This window comes from Typopeltis vanoorti, chromosome 23 (assembly GCF_054136105.1).
Source record: "Typopeltis vanoorti isolate ZY-2024b chromosome 23, IOZ_Tvanoo_1.0, whole genome shotgun sequence".
Lineage (NCBI taxonomy): Eukaryota > Metazoa > Arthropoda > Arachnida > Uropygi > Thelyphonidae > Typopeltis > Typopeltis vanoorti.
This window is the reverse complement of record NC_143571.1, coordinates 5,270,527-5,290,968: the sequence shown is the minus strand read 5'-3', so window position 1 is coordinate 5,290,968 and position 20,442 is coordinate 5,270,527. Positions and strand designations below refer to the sequence as shown.

General features: G+C 32.3%; 2 protein-coding genes across 2 annotated transcripts in view; one reads left to right on the top strand and one right to left on the bottom strand.

The window, feature by feature from the left end:
- LOC150093590 (pseudouridylate synthase RPUSD4, mitochondrial-like) overlaps positions 1-3,633 on the top strand; it is a 113,656-nt gene extending 110,023 nt beyond the window's left edge. Inside the window, exon 8 of the mRNA XM_090413066.1 lies at positions 3,198-3,633. Coding sequence (XP_090269192.1) covers positions 3,198-3,389 — 192 coding nt within the window. The 3' untranslated portion in view covers positions 3,390-3,633. The remainder of the gene's footprint in view (positions 1-3,197) is intronic.
- A 5,670-nt stretch (positions 3,634-9,303) lies between these two features.
- Positions 9,304-20,442, bottom strand: part of Arc42 (Activator-recruited cofactor subunit 42) — a 164,307-nt gene continuing 153,168 nt past the window's right edge. Inside the window, exon 11 of the mRNA XM_090412720.1 lies at positions 9,304-9,585. Within this exon, the coding sequence (XP_090268846.1) occupies positions 9,430-9,585 (156 nt within the window). The 3' untranslated portion in view covers positions 9,304-9,429. The remainder of the gene's footprint in view (positions 9,586-20,442) is intronic.

The following is a 20,442-nucleotide window of genomic DNA, read 5'->3' as shown; positions in this document are numbered from 1 at the left end:
ACACACATGTGTGTAATATATAATTACACACATGTATTCTCACGTTGATCTTGGCATGTCTTTTATATGCTTTCTGTTCGCTGGATACGAATATCATTTTATTATTTATGTTTCTATATGTAAATATCTTAATTTAGTAATTTTTCTTGTTAAACCAGCTCTGTACTATACACTTTTACTTAGCTGAAGGATGAGCTTCATCCTTTAGCTAAGTTTGTTTATAACTGGGTTAATGACTTATGTCCTATGGGTTCATAATAGTATCGCATGACTGGCAGAACAGAAGCACTTGACAGCCTTTGTTTTTTCTTACTAGCTTCATGTAGTGGTCCTTTTTCTTGGTATGTATTCATTCTGATGTAATGAAAATATAGTGAGTAAAAAGAATATTGGCTAGATTATCTAAGTTGTTTCCAAAAAGGACATCAGTCTTTAGAGTAAATTCCTCAACTTAAAGACCTCAGCAAAATTAGAATCATTTATGAGAAAAGTCTCATCCCATATTATAGTTAAGCACAAAAAAACGATATCAGTCAATAATTATGGAAATCAAGACCCCAGAAGCATTATTCTAAGTCGTTGTAATATATGGTGTCTGTGCAAAAAAAAAAAAAAAAAAGGAAGCATTTTATGTTAAAAATGCCAAGCTATTTTAAACCTGGTTTTACTCCATTTCCCAAGTAAGCAAACAGACAAATAAGTCAAGTTTGCGCCTGCACATATTGCAAGTCTAGGTGACCCGCAAAGTAGTGTAAGTCTAGGCAACTCGTGGTAAAGGTAGAATAAGCTCTGATCGCTATTCTTAATATTTACCCTTAATGCAAAGCCCATCTTGAGGAGATGTATGATGCTATGTACTAAAGGCAAGGGGCCACTACCCAGACCGGTTTCGACCTTTATTGAGGTCTCATCAGTGGGAGCCAGGAAGCATTTTAGTTATACATCGCAATGGTAAGAAAGAATAAATACTATTTTTGGAATAGTGATCATTAAAGAAATCTGCTATTGTTAAAAGGAAGTTTTGGAATTGTGATATGGTCCATACAATACTTGTTCTCTCATGGAGAAGACCAAACATTTCTTTTTCAAGCCATTTCGGTTTCTAATTAGAAAGGTCATGGTCTTATGAGAGTTGAGACAGCTACTAAACTTATTTTGATACATGCACCAGTTATCCAGACAGCACGTCATAACACTAGACAACCATGGATCACCCAAAGATAAAGCTGATCTCCTGGCCTTTTTTCCCAAGACTTCTGAATAGCTTGGATACCATTAACCACCTTACCGGCCATTAAAGATCAAATACGCACCTAAAAAGCTTCATATCCGTCATAAATTTCAATGTAATATCAATGGTATTAACAATTTTAATAAGCACTTCGCATCCATGGAAATGTGGACGTATATATACGTCCTGGCCTGTAGCATGGTTAAGCCCTCTCATCCTACAAAACTAGCAAATCAGCCTCCTAGCCTTAGTTACTTCAGCTGTAAATTTAAAACAATGTCTTCTGGTCGTATTATCTCCTCAATTATGCAATTAACACCTGTAAAAATTGTTTTTACTTGTTAGTAGAAAGCCAGATTATCTAGCCCTTATTTTCCCCAAGGTACAAGACTTCTAAATTTGCTGACACTATTCCTGAAGACCACAAACACAACTGTAACTGCTGATTGACATCTGTTCGTTGTTCAGCTTCAAACCAACTAATTGCCCACCTCTTTCATTTCATGCACCTCTGCATTTTGGAACCACATAGTTGGCTTTAAGGACTTACAACCTCTAGTTGTTTGCAAAACATATCACCATATTTCTTCTTTTTTCTTGACCACACATGGAACTAATATGCTACAGTTTTTTTAATGTTAAGTTGCCTTAACATTAAAAAAGTTTTAATGTTAAGGCAACACTGTATTATTTCATTTTTGCAGTACAAGTATTATAATGTGCAACACATCTTCACAACTTTTATTTGTAATTTATGACCTTGATACTAGAGTTATCAAATGGAAAAGTTCTAGGTTTGGTCTCTAGAGTTGAATGACAAGATTATCTAACCGTTAACCCACTCAAGATAATAATTGTACGATAGGTTTGTAATGTTTCATGGGTGGCACTCTGAGGTTTGCAAAATATGTTAAGATGCCATGTTTCTCATCTGAAAAATTCAAAATTTTAATGCTTTGGCTTCTTTATGATGTAATATCATCCACCCAAAAAATGAAAAATTTAGAGCATCACACCTATAATAAAAGGTTGTAAACCTACTGTGTGTGTGTATTAAAAATAAAAATCAACCCCAAATGACACCCTTGTGTCATTTGGGGTTGATTTTTATTTTTAATACACCTTTTATTATAGCATCATTTTTAATAAACCTTTTATTATAGCATCACACCTATAATAAAAGGTTGTAAACCTACTGTGTGTGTGTGTATTAAAAATAAAAATCAACCCCAAATGACACAAGGGTGTCATTTGGGGTTGATTTTTATTTTTATGGGGTTGATTTTTATTTTTAATACACACACACAGTAGGTTTACAACCTTTTATTATAGGTGTGATGCTCTAAATTTTTCATTTTTTGGGTGGATGATATTACATCATAAAGAAGCCAAAGCATTAAAATTTTGAATTTTTCAGATGAGAAACATGGCATCTTAACATATTTTGCAAACCTCAGAGTGCCACCCATGAAACATTACAAACCTATCGTACAATTATTATCTTGAGTGGGTTAACGGTTAGATAATCTTGTCATTCAACTCTAGAGACCAAACCTAGAACTTTTCCATTTGATAACTCTAGTATCAAGGTCTCGAAGAAAATAATTAGTTCATCAACTGCTCTCCATTGAATCTCACTGTGGCATAGATGTTCGTAAGCAGCTTTATTTAGTAGTCAACCAGGTTGTCAAATAAATACATAAAAATATGCACTTATTAAGAGTAGGAACATCACCTCTGGCACACCATTGGAATACTCTCAATCTTGATGATGGCGAGAGGAGGAGATTAAAAATGTTTGCTTATTGAGCTCTGACACTTTGTGACAAAGGTGGCCATGGGAAATAATCTCTTCTATTAAATGTTTTTTTTTGTTGTTGTTTTCAAAATAGATTTCAAAAAATAAAAATAAATAACATCCTTACCAAATTAATAATTCTCATATATAAAAAAAAATGTTTTGCAGAGACTACCAGGTGACATGCTGGATAAACTTCAAGTGAAGCAGAGTAAAGTTCGTCACATAGCAATGCATCTCCACTGCCGTTCCATCATTTTACCAGAAGCTGCAAATGGAGCAAATATTTTCATTCATGCAAATCTGCCTCCTTATTTCATAAAGAGTATGAGGAGGTTGAAGATTAGAAAAGACATTTAAAACATGGTAGTTTCTCTGATGGGTTATAAGATCAAAATATGTAAAAAGATTCTCATCTCTATAATTTAATTTTTTTGTATATAACCAGTAATGTTACTGCATAACGTTATTCAGATTGCTACTCTTAATGGAAATGTTTATTTTCATTTTAGTGTATTAGGTAATCCTAAGAAACATAAGTCTGTAATATAATCATTTGTTAACAAATGTTTAAAAAAGAATTAATAAAAGAATATGGAATATATGCAGTTAAAAATGCATGGACAAGCACACTACCAAGTTAAAGTGCTATAAAATCTAAAGGAAATTAACTACATTAAATGTGTGCATTTGGTCTATGATAGTTTGCTCTAGGGTGAGGATATTATATTATAAAAGCCAATGAATTTGCACTCTTCTCCAAATATGTTGTTTTAATGTTAAGGCAACTGTATTATTTCATTTTTGCAGTACAAGTATTATAATGTGCAACACATCTTCACAACTTTTATTTGTAATTTATGCACTGGAACACTAGTATAATTAAACTTTTTGAGTCACTCAATGCATTTGATATATAATGCTGTTTAAAATATAGCATAGGAAACCAACTGAAGTATATAACTCATGAAGAATAAAATAAATTACCAACACCTTACTACAGTTGAGAAGGCCATGACTTGCAGTACTACCACTCATTAGCATATAAATTATGATCCACATATTAGAACTTTCATCTTGAGGAGTCCTGATCTAGAGATCAAATATACTTTTTCAAAGTCTTGCACCAGGTAATAAAAGACAATTGTCACCTTAAAGATTTCCATAAATATTTATGCCATAATAGGATTCAAACTCACAACCTATTTAGTTGGATATGCAACTGAAATCACAAACTTGCTGAGACTGACCAAATTTTGATTAGTGGGTTAGCCAAGAACGACATTTAAAATCTCTGCAGAATTAAAAAACATCAATGCTATAAATCTTTTAATAAGCTTTGATATTTTGCCTTTTTCACATATGCTTCTACATCAAATGCTGTTATTGAAATTAAAGAGAAACCTTAGAAACTAGTGGAATCTTGTCACTTATACATGATAATCTTCAGAACATATTCATATAGTAGGCTGCAATACAAATTTTTAATATGAGAATTTTTAGTGGGAGAGTCTCCAGTTAGAAATTGTGTTCCATCTTTGACTGAGGTTATTATATATGAATTGAGAAAATCCTTGAGTAGCTCATTTTTTATTTCTATCTTCCCTAATAGCTAACTTTTTAAAAGAAGGCTTTGACACATGTACATCCTCCAGAAAGCTTCTTGATAAAGTTAGCTTTATTTATATAATGTATTATTAACTGTTTGGATATCAAAAACTTATAAAATTAAATTTGTTTAATGTATTTGCTACTATTGTTCTTCACAGATGTTTATTCTCATGAGACTGCCTTTCATATTTTCTTGAGTTTAACCAAGAGCAGCCCTTGATAGTATATGATTTTCAGAGAAAATGTAAAAATCTGTATAGTTTAGCCTATACATTCCCTTAACAGCTTTAAAAATTTCAAATCACCCCTTCCTCATTGTTTGGTCTATAAGTTTATAATTTCAAAACCATTTTCCTTATTTAAGCCATTCATACCAGATATCTGATTACTCTCCTTTGCAATTCTTCCACCATATCAAAATAGAAAGAAGAGATTTCAAACTCAAATACAGTACTCTAATATAAGAACTGTGGGAATTCATTCATTGATTTAGGTAGTAGTGGATGATTTTCAGTTCCTCTGGAACCACCACACCATTCTGCTTATCGAAGGCCTGAAGTAACTAGAAAATTTCTATATGTTTCAATTTCCATAATAGGAACCCTGTTCTGTTTCACCTCTAGAACAGGGCTCTCATTTTATTCAGTCAAACTTTTCATGTGTGCTGATTATATACAACACTTTGAAAGACACTGCATCCATTAAAATGCTTTTATTTCAGATTTTTTTTAGTACAAAAAGACCCTGATTTACATAAGAGTTGTGTTCTGCAAATATTTGAATAATACGAATTTTTATGTCAGATTTAACCCGTCCTTAATCAGACCCTATTGCTTACATGTTTACAGTATGTGTATAAAGTAGTACATTAACATAAGTTCTTCCAGTCATGACTCTACCACAGGGCATGCAAACACTAAAAATTATTGAAGCATGTTAAAAAAATACCAGCACATACATGTTCAGTAGTAAACAAAGCAAGCGGGCTATCTGCCTTGTGGAAGGACCATTAAGTAACTTGCAAGTAACATAGGCACATTAAATAAAATATAACTAAAAATTTTTTTCCATAGCCCTTTAAGGATAATTTGCATAAGTCCAAATTTACAAAAATTAGGGTCTGTCTGTATCATTAAATGCATAGTAAAAATCAAAGTGTTGATAAATCATGCTTGGATTGTGTTCAGAGAATATGACTGGATTAGAAGACAAAAGCTTTTGTTCCAGCAAGAATTATTTCAGTTATTGTGTGTGTAGCTTTGTCCTAAAGATACTTCACTTGCAAACTTTTGTTTGCTCATGCTTGAGATTAAACAAGAATATAATTTCTTGTCAAGTAATTACTCAGCAAAGGATGTTCTGTAGAAAAAATATGGTTCATTGTGTTGAGAGGGATGGTGATTATATGGTACAAGAACTCGCTAACTTGCAAAGTGCCTGACTTAACGAAACTTTTTCCATGAGTCCATATTATCATTTTAAGATGTTCACGCTGGGATGTCACTTGCATAAGATGCATGCTGGCACATATATGTTATGCTATCAAACTTGTCCTGCCATCTGTTAAAATATTCAGTAAAACTAATGTTTAAACAGCAGGAAATGTTGTAGTTGTAACTTGTTATGAATTACTGAAGATCTTATTGAGTTAAGCTCTTAAACTGAGGCCTCTCAAGAGCCATGATGTTTTATCACAGAAGAGATGGCAATCCACAAAAGTGCAACTCAGAATGAAGTCCAGATAGAGAATTATCAAAATTTGTGCCAGCATCTGGTCTGGATATCAGATTAATGGATTGGTAGCAGGCTTTCTGACAGATATCAGAGAGTTGTATATGGGGAGTAGGAAGGTTATAAGTGGAGTGCCACAAGGTTCAGTATTGGGACCATATCTGTTTAATCTTTATGTCAATGATATTCTCATTAGACTATAGGGAGATTGAGTTATTTGCAGATGTGATGTTTGGGATGGCTCTTCAAGATGACTTGAATAAGACAGAAATGTGAGCATATGAATGAGGATGTCAGTTTAATGCAATTAAATATAAGATTTTGAAATTTGGGATCTACAGATTGGATGCTTCATACTCACTTCTTAGAGTTATACTGAAAGGAGTGAAGAAAACAAGGGATCTTGGGTGATTATAGACTGAAGTTCAGAAGACATATTGCAAAGGTTGTGAAGACAACTCAGAGAACTGCTGCAATATTTAGGAGGACATTGACCAGGAAAGGTCCATCATATAAAGATTTGATCAGACCTCATCTGGATTTCTGTGCTTAAAACTGATCACTGGGATTTAAAGAGGATGGCATAACCTTAGAGAGAGAGAGAGTGCAAAGGCAGATAAAAATTATACCAGGACTATACAATATTGTTATGAGGATAGACTGAAGACATGCAAACTACAGAGTTAAGTGGATAGAAGATAAAGGAAAGATATGACCGGGACAAAGTGTTGAAAGATTATTATTGGATTGACAGTGGAGAGATTTTTCTTATTGTGGGATGAGGAGATGGAAAAAGAATAAGGAGCCATCCTTGGAAGTGGTGAGTAAAAAGACAAAAAGTGAGTTTTTTGTATGGAGAGTTGGAATATGGAATGCATTGACTGAGAGGGTAAGTGAAAGTACAGTGAACCTTTCCACCATGATGAGTTATGACTCCATGAAGGTCAGGAATAATAATAATACATCATTTATTTCAGCTACATTTCAGACTTTTGATAGACTTCAAGTATTTGATACTGCTGATTGCATTCCTCTTGAATATTTTCTGTCATTGCTGTTTTCATTTAACATTCTTTCATAGTAATTACTCCAGATATCCAGGATATCTTTAGTTTCAGTTTCCATCTTACCTTTATCATGCACTTAGTTATGATACTGATTGATTAATGACTGGATTGGAAGACAAAAGCTAATATTGATTATATTAGCTTTGCGTTTTTCTCCAAAATTTTCTACATACACAGGATACATTTCATGTTCCAGATATATATGCATGTTTAGAAGTCTAACAAGGATGAGCTTTATCTGTTTTCTTTATTTTCTCCAGTGACTTGAAAAATTCTCTTTCTTTCTTTCTTAGAGCCTTCTGTGTGACGATAGATAGAAATAAGTTTCAATGTCCAATTCTCCATTTTGAAGTTTGCCCACATAACTCTAATGGAAACTACCTTGCAATCAAGAAGTTTATCTTCATGTTTGGTGTTGGATGCTATTACTACTCCTTCCTTTCCTTGATCATTATTTCCCCAAAAAATATTCTATATATATTATTTAGCAGGATCTCACCTAGTTTTGTCTTCTTTGCCTCAGTAACACCAATTATTGTCAACATAGTGGTAGTCAGTTCTGACATTTTGCCAATTCCACTTTTTTATACTGATGATGCCCATCTTGATTTGTGCTGACATTGAGTCTGTTCCAGTAGCTGGTTTTTTGCTGTTTGTCCTGGTTCCTTGATGAAACTATGTGGGCCTTGTTTAACTCCAGCTACTATGAAATTCCATCATGCTGTACCATCAGGTTTTTTGGCTTAAGCCAATATAGTATACAATAAATTAAAGATGCCAAGAAATTATATTCTTGGTTTAATCCTTTATCCAAGTGTAAGCAAACAAAGTTTGCTCGTATATACTTATATACTCATAAGGATGTATGCTTTGCATACATCCTTATGAATGTGTATAAAGCTATGCACTGTGGGAAGGACCAAACCCCAGACCAGTTTTGACCTTTATTGAGGTATGTTAAAGTGCCAAATACCTCTCCGAAAAACTGAATGATCTAACAAAAGATCACTCTAAATCTCATTGAGTGATCCCTAATGGATCACTACTAAACTTATTACCCCTGACCTGGACAGCCTCTTGTCACTATTATGCATCAAATTGCTTTTGCTTACACTTGGATAATGGATTAAACAAGAATATAATTTCTTGGCAACTTATAATTTATATTATTACTAAGCAAAAACGCTTTTAGCATCCTGCATGATGATTAGTTAGTTCACCATGAAATCTTCAACTTACATAATTAATAAAAATGAGAATTCCTAAACAAAGATGTACATTCTTTTACACCTATTGCTACTATGATGGAAAGTTCTCATCCTGTCAGAAAGATTCGTCATCAACATACAGTATCTTCAAATGCATAGCAACAGAAATAATCCAACACATCTAGAATCAATCATATTAAGCCATTCAGTCAACAGTTATATCTAACCTATTGTGTTGTTTTTAAATATGCATTAGAGTTGATGTCTGCCATAATTATTACTTCATGATGAATTCAGTGCTCTTAGGAAAAGAGGATTAAAGCAGCACAGGATCTTCTAGCTGCTTGCAACATTATATTTAGAAACCCGAAGCATATATTTCTGGCATGATAATTCCTTGTCCAGCAGAAAAAAAAAAGTTAAGTTTAATTAAAAGTTATTAAAAAATGTCATTCTTTTCTTTATAAGAGACACATATAAAAATTAATTTAAAGATACTCATTTAGAACTGGAATCTAGTTATGAACTGATGGGTCTACATATTCAAGTATTTGATTGATTACCCTCATACAAGTAATATAAAATCCATTTCTTACAATTTCAATAAGTGGGTAATTTAAATAGTTTTCTTTCCATTTAATGAGTCAGTGAATTAAATACCAAAATAATAAAAAAATTTATTATTTTACATTATATCCAAAGGTAAATTTTTTTTTATATATATAAAATCAGAAGAATATACAAATCTGCTAAGGCCAAGATATCAAAATTCAGCATTGGTGATTAATTTAAACCATACTCTTTAATGAGGTTGGAAGCAATGACTAACTTCTGGATCTCACTTGTACCCTCATAGATTTCTGTAATACGAGAATCCCGATAATGTCGTTCTGCTGGCATATCAGATACATAACCCATTCCACCCAAGATTTGAATAGCCTGAAGAAATTAAAATTATATTTAATATTTAGAATTTTTAAGTCCACTGGAATATTAACACACACACACATATTCAGTCAATTGTGTACTAAGCAGTTCACTGACTAGTTTTAGCCAGCTTATAAAATAAATCAATATCCTGGATAATTATTATGATGATTTCTGGTGATAAGGCTTATATGTTGACCATTCATATTTTTTTATTAAACATAGTCTGTTATATTAACTAAAATATAACAAAACCAAACTGCCATCATCAGAGGGCTTTCAAGCAAAACCTACAAAAAGTAACCTTTCCTCTAAAGAATATGAAGTGCTATTGGAAATTTTACCATCTCATTCAAGAAGAATAAGATGGTAAAAGCAAAATCTGATAAGGGAAATGTTACAGAAATTCTAAACTACTTTGATTACACATTTAAAATTGCTTCTTTATTCAAGGATCACTAAACCTGCGTTTCCCAAATTTTTCCTACAACGGAACTTCACAAATCCTGAAATTTTAACGGAACACCTTGGTTAGAGTCGAGTATCATCGGTCTCGTATTCAATGTAAAGCTAGCACACAATATTGCTGAAGCAGGCTGTATTGCATCACAAAAATGCGACCACACACTACAGGCTGCAGCGCATCGCAGTGACCTTGCTTGTGACCGCACGATTCGTAGAATAGATAGCTCTGTACTTCGCTTGCGCTCAGAGGTGTTGACAACCACAGGCAGCTGAGTCAACGGCAGTGCACACTGGCCTTAATAGCAACAATCCACACACAAAATGAGGAGTGCCTGATTTTCAAACATGTTTGAACTTGTCACAGCATTTAAAACCATTCCAGGCTCATATTAATTTTGATAATTTTTCACAGAACACTTATTCACTTTCTGCAGAACATAGTTTGGGAAACCTTGTCTTAGACTTAGTAATACATGGATCAAATGATTTGATAGACTCCTAAAAAAGGTCACTTTCTGGCCTGCTGAAGTTACTAATAAACTAAAACCATATAATTATAGAAACCCCCCCCCCCATATATGGGCTACCTAAAATTTATAAATAGAATGTGCCATTACACCCAACTGTAGGATGCCAATGATCTGCCCACATACAAATTAGCCAAATATTTAGCAAAAGTGCTTTTCCCAATATACTGGCAACATTTTATTGAAAAAGGAAAAGACTTAATAAAATTTTTAGACATCGAGCAGGTTTAGATGTAGTCAGTCTGTTTACCAATAACCCCATGGATAGCATATTTAATCTTTTTTTCCCTCCAGAACATGTTTTCCATGCAATGTCTGAATAGCTGGGCTTGGAAAACATGTTCTCCAAATTCCAGGATAAATTTTTGGAATACACTCACGCCCCCCCCCCCCACATCAGCAAATCTGTTTATGAAAAACCATGAAAAGAAAGCCATTATTAAAAAAATATGATTAAAAACCAAAACTTTGGCTGTGTTATGCTGATGATGTTTTTATTATCTGACAGTCTGGTCTATTCTTCTGTTCCTGACCAGAAGAATAGAGTAATTTAAAGATTATCTGAACAGCTTGCACCCCAACATCAAATTCACTCTAAAACTTGAGGATCACAGAAAATTATCATTTCTTGACATCTTTACTGAAGTATGTGAAAAAGGCAAATGGTTGATCTTTTCAGTATACAGAAGACCAACAACAATAAGTGGGAGATTCCTATATGCTGTTCATGTCATCCATTACAAAAGATAGGCATGATCATTACCTTAAACTTATTCTCTTATACAATGGATATGAACTGAAGACCATTAATAAAATTTTAGATGTTTCCCCCAACATCTCGTTCCAACAAACAAGATTTCAAAAATGTAATCACATGTATACTACATCAGGAATGTTACAGACAAGATTGCAGCAATGCTACATAAATACAACATTAAAGTGGCTTCAGCACAAGGTTTCTAGGTTCTTGCATACACTGAAGCTTCTACATCTCATTGCTGCTGTGCCATTTGCTACATAGGCCAGATGGAATGATCGAGAAAGATCCGCATGTCAGATCATGTAGTTGGAAAAGGAAGTGTACAGTAGGAATAGCCTTTCATACAATAAACACCTGGTTACCAAGTAATTGAGGGCGGGGGGAAATGCTGTACATAAGAAAATTTAAAGAAGCCTCAGAAATGCTCCATGCATAATAAACAAAATTTTACTGTGTGGTTATGGAGTGCAGGAATTAAAAACAAGGTTTAATTCTACAGGTCTCAGCTGCATTTATTAAGAATCTAATCCCAGGTCCAACAATAGTGGATCTGGAATATAACACACATTATGCCACAGAATGTGAAAGCAATAACTAGCTGTTTGATTGCACGTGCATTGTTTAATCCAACATTTTTTCCCTTCCCACTTTGCTATATGTACTAAACTGTTGAAGTTCATGAAAAACTGTCATGTGTAATTAATCTTTCTAGTATTTTCAACAATTAATACAAAAAAACATGTACCCTGATTATGTAAGTCTGATGACATGCAAATGTCATCTAATAAAACTAGTTCTTGTTAATAAACATGTAGTCTCTGTACTGGAAATCAAATGAATTTTTGCTGAACCACAGAAACATTAGTTGTCTCTTTCAATGTGAGGAAACTATTTTGAGGTCATAGGAAGATTTTGTATATATTATAGAAGGTAAATATTATGAAAGTAGCAAAATGTTTATGAGGCTATTGAAATCTTCAGAAATGGAGGAAAGAGTATATGTGCTGGCTTGGTTGGCCAAGTGGTTAGTGTATCTGCTCTCCAACCAAGGCTGCAGGTTTGACTCCTGCTATGGGCATGGATGTTCATGACTGTTTTCAGCCAGAAGAGAGATGAATTTCATCACTTAGTGTAAGATCACTGTCCCATTTATTGGAGACCTAAAGTGGCTTGAAAATTTTTCGTTCCATGTTTGGTCTCTAGAGTAGAGTTACCAGATTATATAAAAAATATATATATTAAGAAATAAACAAAATAAAAACATAATTAAAAAACTCAGCCTATCCACGGTACTAATGTACTGTATGTTTACAATCTTTTGCAGGTTGAAGCATTAAAAACAATTACGATATGCACATTGTTGGTTTTTTCAACCTATCAGTTTTGTTGAAAGTGTCTAGGAGAATCCTATAACTCAGTACATCACAGGTAGTGCCATCTGCTAGTAGGTGGGACATTTTTGTCATATATGGAGCAACATCTAATATAACTGACTTGTCTGTCCTCCATACTGTAATGTTTTTATGAATCCAAGACATTCAGTTCTGCTCTACTGTTGTCACATGCAAGTTTTGAATGCAGTATATACAGAAGTATACAAGCTTTGTGTTTTCATTGTCAGCCAGTACTTTTCTCCATTCTGACATTATGTCTAATTTTGGAATAGAATTAGAGTTTCCACCTTTATTTTATCCACATGAAAGCAAACAAAAGTTTAGATGTAAAATATCTTAGCAACATTTAGAATGTGTCTCTTTATTTTCCAAAAAACAAAGACACACACCTATTTTGCCATTTACCTGGCCACAGATTAGCAGCAAAACAAGACAAAAAAAGGTGACCAGGTAAACAGCAAAATACAAGGCACAATCTGAATAGGGAGAGGGAAATAAGTGTGAGTCTGATACAGTTAGATCCTATATGTGACAGCTGAGTGTATATAGTTTAGTATTTCATATATTCTTATAGTTGTAGTAGTATGAAATTGATACTTTTGACTTAAAAACTTAAGTGGGATTTTACTGTTTCCACATCTTAATAGAAATATCAACCTGTTTAAAAGTTTTTTGTGCTCATTATGCAAACATGAAGTAACTCAATATGAACACATTTCTTTTTGTAAAATTTTGTGGTTTCAATCTATATTTATTAAGCATTTCTAAATATGATCCAGTTATTTAACCAGGATCTGCAAGTTTCTCTCATGGTGTACTGTCTTCCTCAAGATCTTAATTGTAAACAGAAAGAGTAACAGATAACCAAAATTAATTATGCAAAATGTACACTATCATACTATAAAAATTACAAATGCAAAGATTGCATAGTTTATCATTAATTATTAAGTTAGTAAGCCTTAGTGAGGAAATGTTAACAGTTGAGGTTTTTTTTTTTTTTAAATAGAATAATTATAGCAAAAAGGATACGAGCATAATTCATTTAGCTCAACTACATACCTTTTACAATAGTTAAAAGGTATATCATCATCATGCGTATCAAGGATTTAGGCCTAGCATGGCCTGTTCTGGCTTAGAAGTCATTGTTGAATCGTTTTAAGAGGACGTCCTGGTTTTCTTTTTCCTAATGGCTTGTACTTTAAGGCTTGTTTTGGTAATCTTTCTGTTTTCATTCTTTGAACGTGTTCCATCCATTTATGTTTATATTTTTTAATTTTTTCTATTACTGGTTCTTGGTTTAATTCTTTCATAATTTCTTCATTTCTTTTGTGATCAAATAGGTATACCTTGCAATTTTTCTCATAAACTTAATTTCTGCTGTTGTTAATCTTTGTTTGTCTTTTTGTTTTATTGTCCAGATTTCACTTCCATACATTAAGACTGGTAGGGCTAATGTATTGTATACTTTTAGTCTGGTTTGTTTTTGAACTAGGTTTGGTTTAAATATAGAGTTAATTACACCTGTTATTTTTAAATATTTTGCAATTTTTACGTTTATATCGTTTTCATTTTCATATGTGATCATACATCCTAGGTAATTAAATGAATTCACCTGTTCTAAGATCTTGTTATCTATTACTATTTTAGTTCTTGCTGGATCTTGTTCTTTAAAGGCCATAGTTTTTGATTTTTCTGTTGATATTATCATACCATAATCTTTGGATATCTCATTTAGATCTAAAATAGCTTTCTGTAGTTTATCTTCAGAATTTGTAATTATTATTTGGTTGTCGGCAAAGAGGAGAGTGTTTAAGTTTACTGTAGAAGAAAGTTTAATTCCTTGATGTAAATTTTTATTTCCATTTTATTATTATTTCATTTAAGTAGATATTAAAAAGAGTTGCTGAGAGTGGACATCCCTGTCGGACGCCTTGGTTTATCTCTCTCTATATGATAGCTCGTGATTTAATCTTATTTGTATTTGATTATTTTCATATATACTTGTGATAGCTTTTAGGATATTAGTTGGTATTTGTCTTTCTTTTAATATGTTTCTTTTAACTTTGTCAAATGCTTTTTCAAAGTCAATAAATGCAATATGTGTTTCTAAATTGTATTCTCTTCTTTTCTCTATTATTAATTTTAGGCAAAAGGCCGGGTTCTATACATGATCGTCTTTTCTAAATCCATTCTGTACTTCTAAAATAAAGTTTTCAGAATATTTCATTAGTTTGCTTTTAAGACTTTTCTGCTATATATTTTGTAACAGGAATTTAGTATACTGATACCTCTATAGTTTTTAGGGTCATCTCTATTACCTTTTTTAAAGATAGGAATCACAATTGCTTTTTTCCATTCTATTGGGGGGATACCAGTCGAGTAAATTTTATTTAAAAATAATAAGAGTCTTTCTTTGAATCTTTTTCCTGTGTATTTATATAGTTCTGAACCTGGTTTATCTTCTCCAGGTAATTTTCCATTTCTTGTTTCTTTCAGGCTGATTTCTAATTCTTCTTTAGTTATTTCCTTTTCATTTTCGTTAATTGTTTGCCAGTTGTCTTTTTTTTAATATTTGTCTGTCCACAGTTCTGTGTAGTAATTTAAAAATTCTTCTAATTTCAATTCAGTGTTTAATTTTGTTTTCTTTGGTATCTACATTTAAGTGTTTAAAAATCTTATATACATTGGGTCTTATTTTATATAAATCATGTTCTAAATTAGAAACAAATTTGTTCCATGATTCTCAATGTCTTTTTCTGACTTCTCTTATTTCATCTTCTAATCTTTTACTGCTTAACCATTTGTGATAGGCTTCTTTTTTCTTTTTGATTATTTCTTTCATCGTACCATCTCAGATCTTCAGTTTTTTCCTTTTATTGAATTTTTTGGCCTTTCCTAAGCTTTCATTTGCTGCTGCATTTAATATTGTTTTTATATTAAGCCATTCTATTTCTATTTCTTCATTTTGTTTTATTTTATCTAAATATTAGTTAATTCTTTGTTCATATAGCCATTGTACATTTGTGTTATTCAATAGTCTAGTTTTATAAACAAATGTTTCAATTTTTCTTTCTGTTCTTGTTACGTGTAGCCATTTAGGTGATAATTTTATTTTAACAAGGAAGTGGCCACAGGTTATTTCATTATCCTCTGAACTCTAACATCTAGAATATGAAGTAATCTAATATTGATTTCCATCCTCTTGCTGCCCAAGTATATTTATGTATGTCTTTTTGTTTATAGAAGGAATTCATTATTTTTAGGTTATTATAAACTACAAAGTCAATCAATTTTTTACCATTTCTGTTTAGAGTGTGTTCTCCATGTATTCCTATATTATTATTAATTTTCGTGTTTCCAATTCTTGCATTTAAGTCTCCTGCTAAAATTATGTAATCATTTTTATTTATTTTATTATATGTTTTGTAGCTGATTAAAAAAATCAATATTATCCTGTTCTCTTCCTTCTTCTGGGGCATATAAACCAATTATTGTTAAATAGCCTCTATCTATTTTTATTCTAGCTTCTATTATTCTTTCATTCCATAATTTATAATGTTTTAACTGTTTTGAAAGGGAGTTATGAATTCAAATCATGACTCCTGCTTGTGCTCTTTGGTCTCTGTCAACGCCACTGTATATCACATTAAAATTTTCGGTTCTCATAGTTCCTTTTCATTTCTTTTTTGTTTCAGTTATTACTGCTATTTTAAAATTTCTGTCATTTAATAATGTCTAATTCTATTTCTTTATATGCTATTCCTCTTACATTCCAGTTTGCTATGTGTATTATATTTTGTCGTTTCCATTTTCGTTTTACCTTTTCCATTCCAGGGTCGTTTCCTATAGATTCAATCCGATTATCTTTTTCTGTCAGCTTACAAGTAGGATTATGTTCTCCACGTCAGGGGACTAACCTGACGATGGAATAATTCAGTGGTAGGGCTGCTACCTTAAGGCTTCTGAACTAGCTTTCTTCCGAATTTAAACCCATAGGAGGAATAGGATATATTGAAGAGGAAAGAGTAGATTATAAAAGAATTATAGTAAGGTTTATAGAGAGGGCATAGTTGTAAGGCCAGAAATGAAAAGACCTCATGGCCCTCGAGTACTCTAATAGCATAAGGGTCATAAAATAAGAAGAGTTGGCTGATAAGGCCTTATAGGAAAGATTAAAGTGAGTGGATCTTCCTCAAAGTAGAAGAAAGAGAGGATAGATCCAGCTAGGGGTACATGGGAGTGCCGCTTCCCTTACAATCAAGATGACTGCCCCTTATGGCCCTGTTGGTCAAAGAGTTCTTATTCAGTATATTCGGACCACCCCACCATATACACACACACACGGTGGGCTCCCTTATCTGTCACCCAGTGGACGCGTTCTCTAGGGGTTACAGGGTCCCCCGAGAGGGTAAAAGGTATATAGTTCAACTATTCAACTATATACCTTTTAACTATTGAAAAATCAATAAGATAATGATTTTGGAAATCATTAAATATATTACACTCACATGCATAATACTGATATCATTTATCTTCATGAATATCTCAGAAATGTGAGAGAACTAATATAACAATAAAATCCTACCAGTTTCAGAATGCTTTCTCAAAAGGAAATGAAAGAAATATACCAATAATAACACTGAAAATAGTTCTTCAAATAACCAGCACACAAAAACTAAAAACAGCAAATGTAAACAAGCAATTCTATTTCACAAACCATACAGTCAGTAGGTCTCCACTGAGATCCATGGTTATTATAATTACTTATTGGAACCACTTTGAAAAATACATAGGTTGGGAGTTTCCATAATACAGAGAAATTTTACTGTTGAAAACATAAAACTCTTCTTTATAACTTAAGAAGACTTCACAAAGACAATCCAGATAAGAACTGATCAGTCTTATACAGCACATGTGCACTCTATAATGAACATCACTATATCAAAATGATGCACTGTAATGATGTATGGACAAGGTCACAGCCTAAGTCCCAAAACCAGTACCATTTCAAGCTCACTAATACAAATGGAAACCCAAAATCTTCAGGACAGAGAACTGAATTTCCTAACAAATGAGATCACAATCCATAGACAAAGGAAACAGTAGGAAACAGAACAAAAGAGACTGCGAAAGACAGAAAAAAAAAATGACTGGCAAGAACCAAACAAAGAACAACAGAATGAAAAAGTACAATGCAAACAATGATCGAAGACATAGGAAAGAACTAGAAGAGTATGAAATTATAAAAATGAAAACATAGTTTTCATGTTTAAATTTCAGAATGCCACATTAGCTTAAATCAGGGTTCCAGAAATCCACTTACCCACTTGTCACAGACAAGCTATCCAAGACAACTGGTGAGTGAATTTTCAGCCTGGTTCTAAATGCTTTTGAAATACATTATCTTCACATAATTTACACATTTTGCTGTTTCCCAAGTTATTTGATAACACAGTTCATTGTACTTCTAAATATATCCTGCACAAGTCATCAGGACTCTTTTAACTAAATTGAATAACTACTGTAACGAATTTGGTTAAAAATCAGCAATAAAAGATAAAAAAACTATGAAAACAGACAGGAATGTAGATACTGCATTTTCAATGGAAAACTATAGAACAGTAAAATATTTCATTTAGGAACAAATTTTTAGTGAAGTTACAAATCCTATGAGATGGATTAAATATAAAATGATAGACTAGACTCCAAATATGATAGTTATATCTAAGAAATATCAGAATGAGCAGAGAGTACTGATGGATAAATCATATTAAAAATGAAGATATTTGAAAAGACTTGATAATACTCAACAATGTGCAAGCACAGCTAATCTAAGGGGTCACTTTAAACATAATGGAATAGTGAAAGGTTAGCAAAAGAGGCATCTGATGCAAAAATAGTAGGAAAAGAGTGAGAGGAAGGTCAAGGTCCAGGTGGATCAATGCAGTCAGAAGGCCACATTATAGGTCTAAATGGTGAACCTGCAATTAACTAAAATGGGGAATTACTTGTAAGCTATTACAAGTTTCCATAATTCATGTATAATGAATTCGTTATTCTGTCAAAGAGATATGCTTTCACATGGGCTATAAGGAATAAATCAATAATAAATTACTTCCAAGGAAAATTAGAACAATTCAAAATAATAGAAAACAAAATTCTGAAAATGATGAAATTAGGATTACATGGAATAATGGATTCTAAAACTGAAAAATAAGCAAGGAATAGCAATATAATAGAGAAAAAATTATGGAAATGCAAGCAGAGAAACAGATAACAGATGCTCTACTAAATTTAGACAAGACAGACAGAGAACCAACAATTGAAGAATTATGAAAGTTCACAAGTCAGCAAAGCATAATAGAAGTCCTGGAGAAGACAGTATATTAGCAAAACACATGAAATCAGTAAGTTCAAAGTTTCATAAGTTTTTACTGGATATGTTCAATAATATTTTACCTATAGAAAAAATTCCATTGCAAGGTGATAAAATCAATGATCATCTGCTATAAAAAACTGTAGCAGGGATTTCAATAACTATAGGCCTAATCAGTTTATTATCACAAATATACAGCATGATTAATATCCATTTAGAATCCATTATATTAAACAGAATCATTTCAGATGGTGCATATATAGCCATTAGAACAAGCAGGCTTCAGAACATGCTTGTTCATATTCTTTACAACATAATGAGACTTTCTACAACAGATCATATCTACACTGTTAACCAAGTAATAGAAAAATAAATAAATAAATGAATGAATATCATTTTCCTGCATATTTAGTGTTTGTCAATTTTGAAAAAGCCTTTGATTATATGAGGAAAAAAAATTATAATAATAAACAACTTAAAAGAACAAGCCATTCCAGCAAAGTATATCAGATAATTAAAAACTATATAAATTTACACATCAGGAAAGCAATTTGGCATTGAGAGAGAGAGAGAGAGAAGTGAGGCAAGGTGATCCAATATCATCTGAATTGCTTTCTGTTATGGATATTTAGGCTTATGTGCTGGTTTAACCTCATCAAGTTTAATGGAATGAATACAGCACAGAGAAATAATTAATAATAAATAGAATATAATAAATAATAAACATAATGAGATAGAAGTTTAATGGGTCCTGTATTTCTTCTCAGTCAACAAAGAGATAATCTAAAAAGTGTATAAGCACACATAAAACAATAAGTGGAAAAAGACTACAAGCCCAAAGTCTTATGAGGAGCATCCTGCTGTTGGGCAGGAAGCTCAAGAACTAGTTTCCCAAATCTTGGGAAGTTTAATACAACCATTCATTAAGATTAGGCTGGTTTTTCAAATCTGCTGCTGATTCTAAAAAAAAGATCTTTAGGTTTCTAATCTAACTTTCTCCACTTGTTGTTTTGTGTGTTTTTGTACACGATTATACAATTTTAAGACTGTATCAGTCTTAAAATTGTATAATCCTGTGACAGACAAAATATTGGATCCATTAAACTTGTTTAATTATTTCTCTGTGCTGTATTCATTCTGTTAAATCTAATAATAGGCTTTCTATTAAAAGAATATCCTTAGAAAGGTCTCATGGGAAAACTATAGAATTAACATTGATGAAAGAAATCACTCAATCATTTAATTCTGCAGATGACACTGTTCTGTTAGAAAAAAATATTTAAAAATTAATATAACTAAAACAAAACTGGAACCTCAATAGCTCAATCAGTTTACACGAAGCTCTTT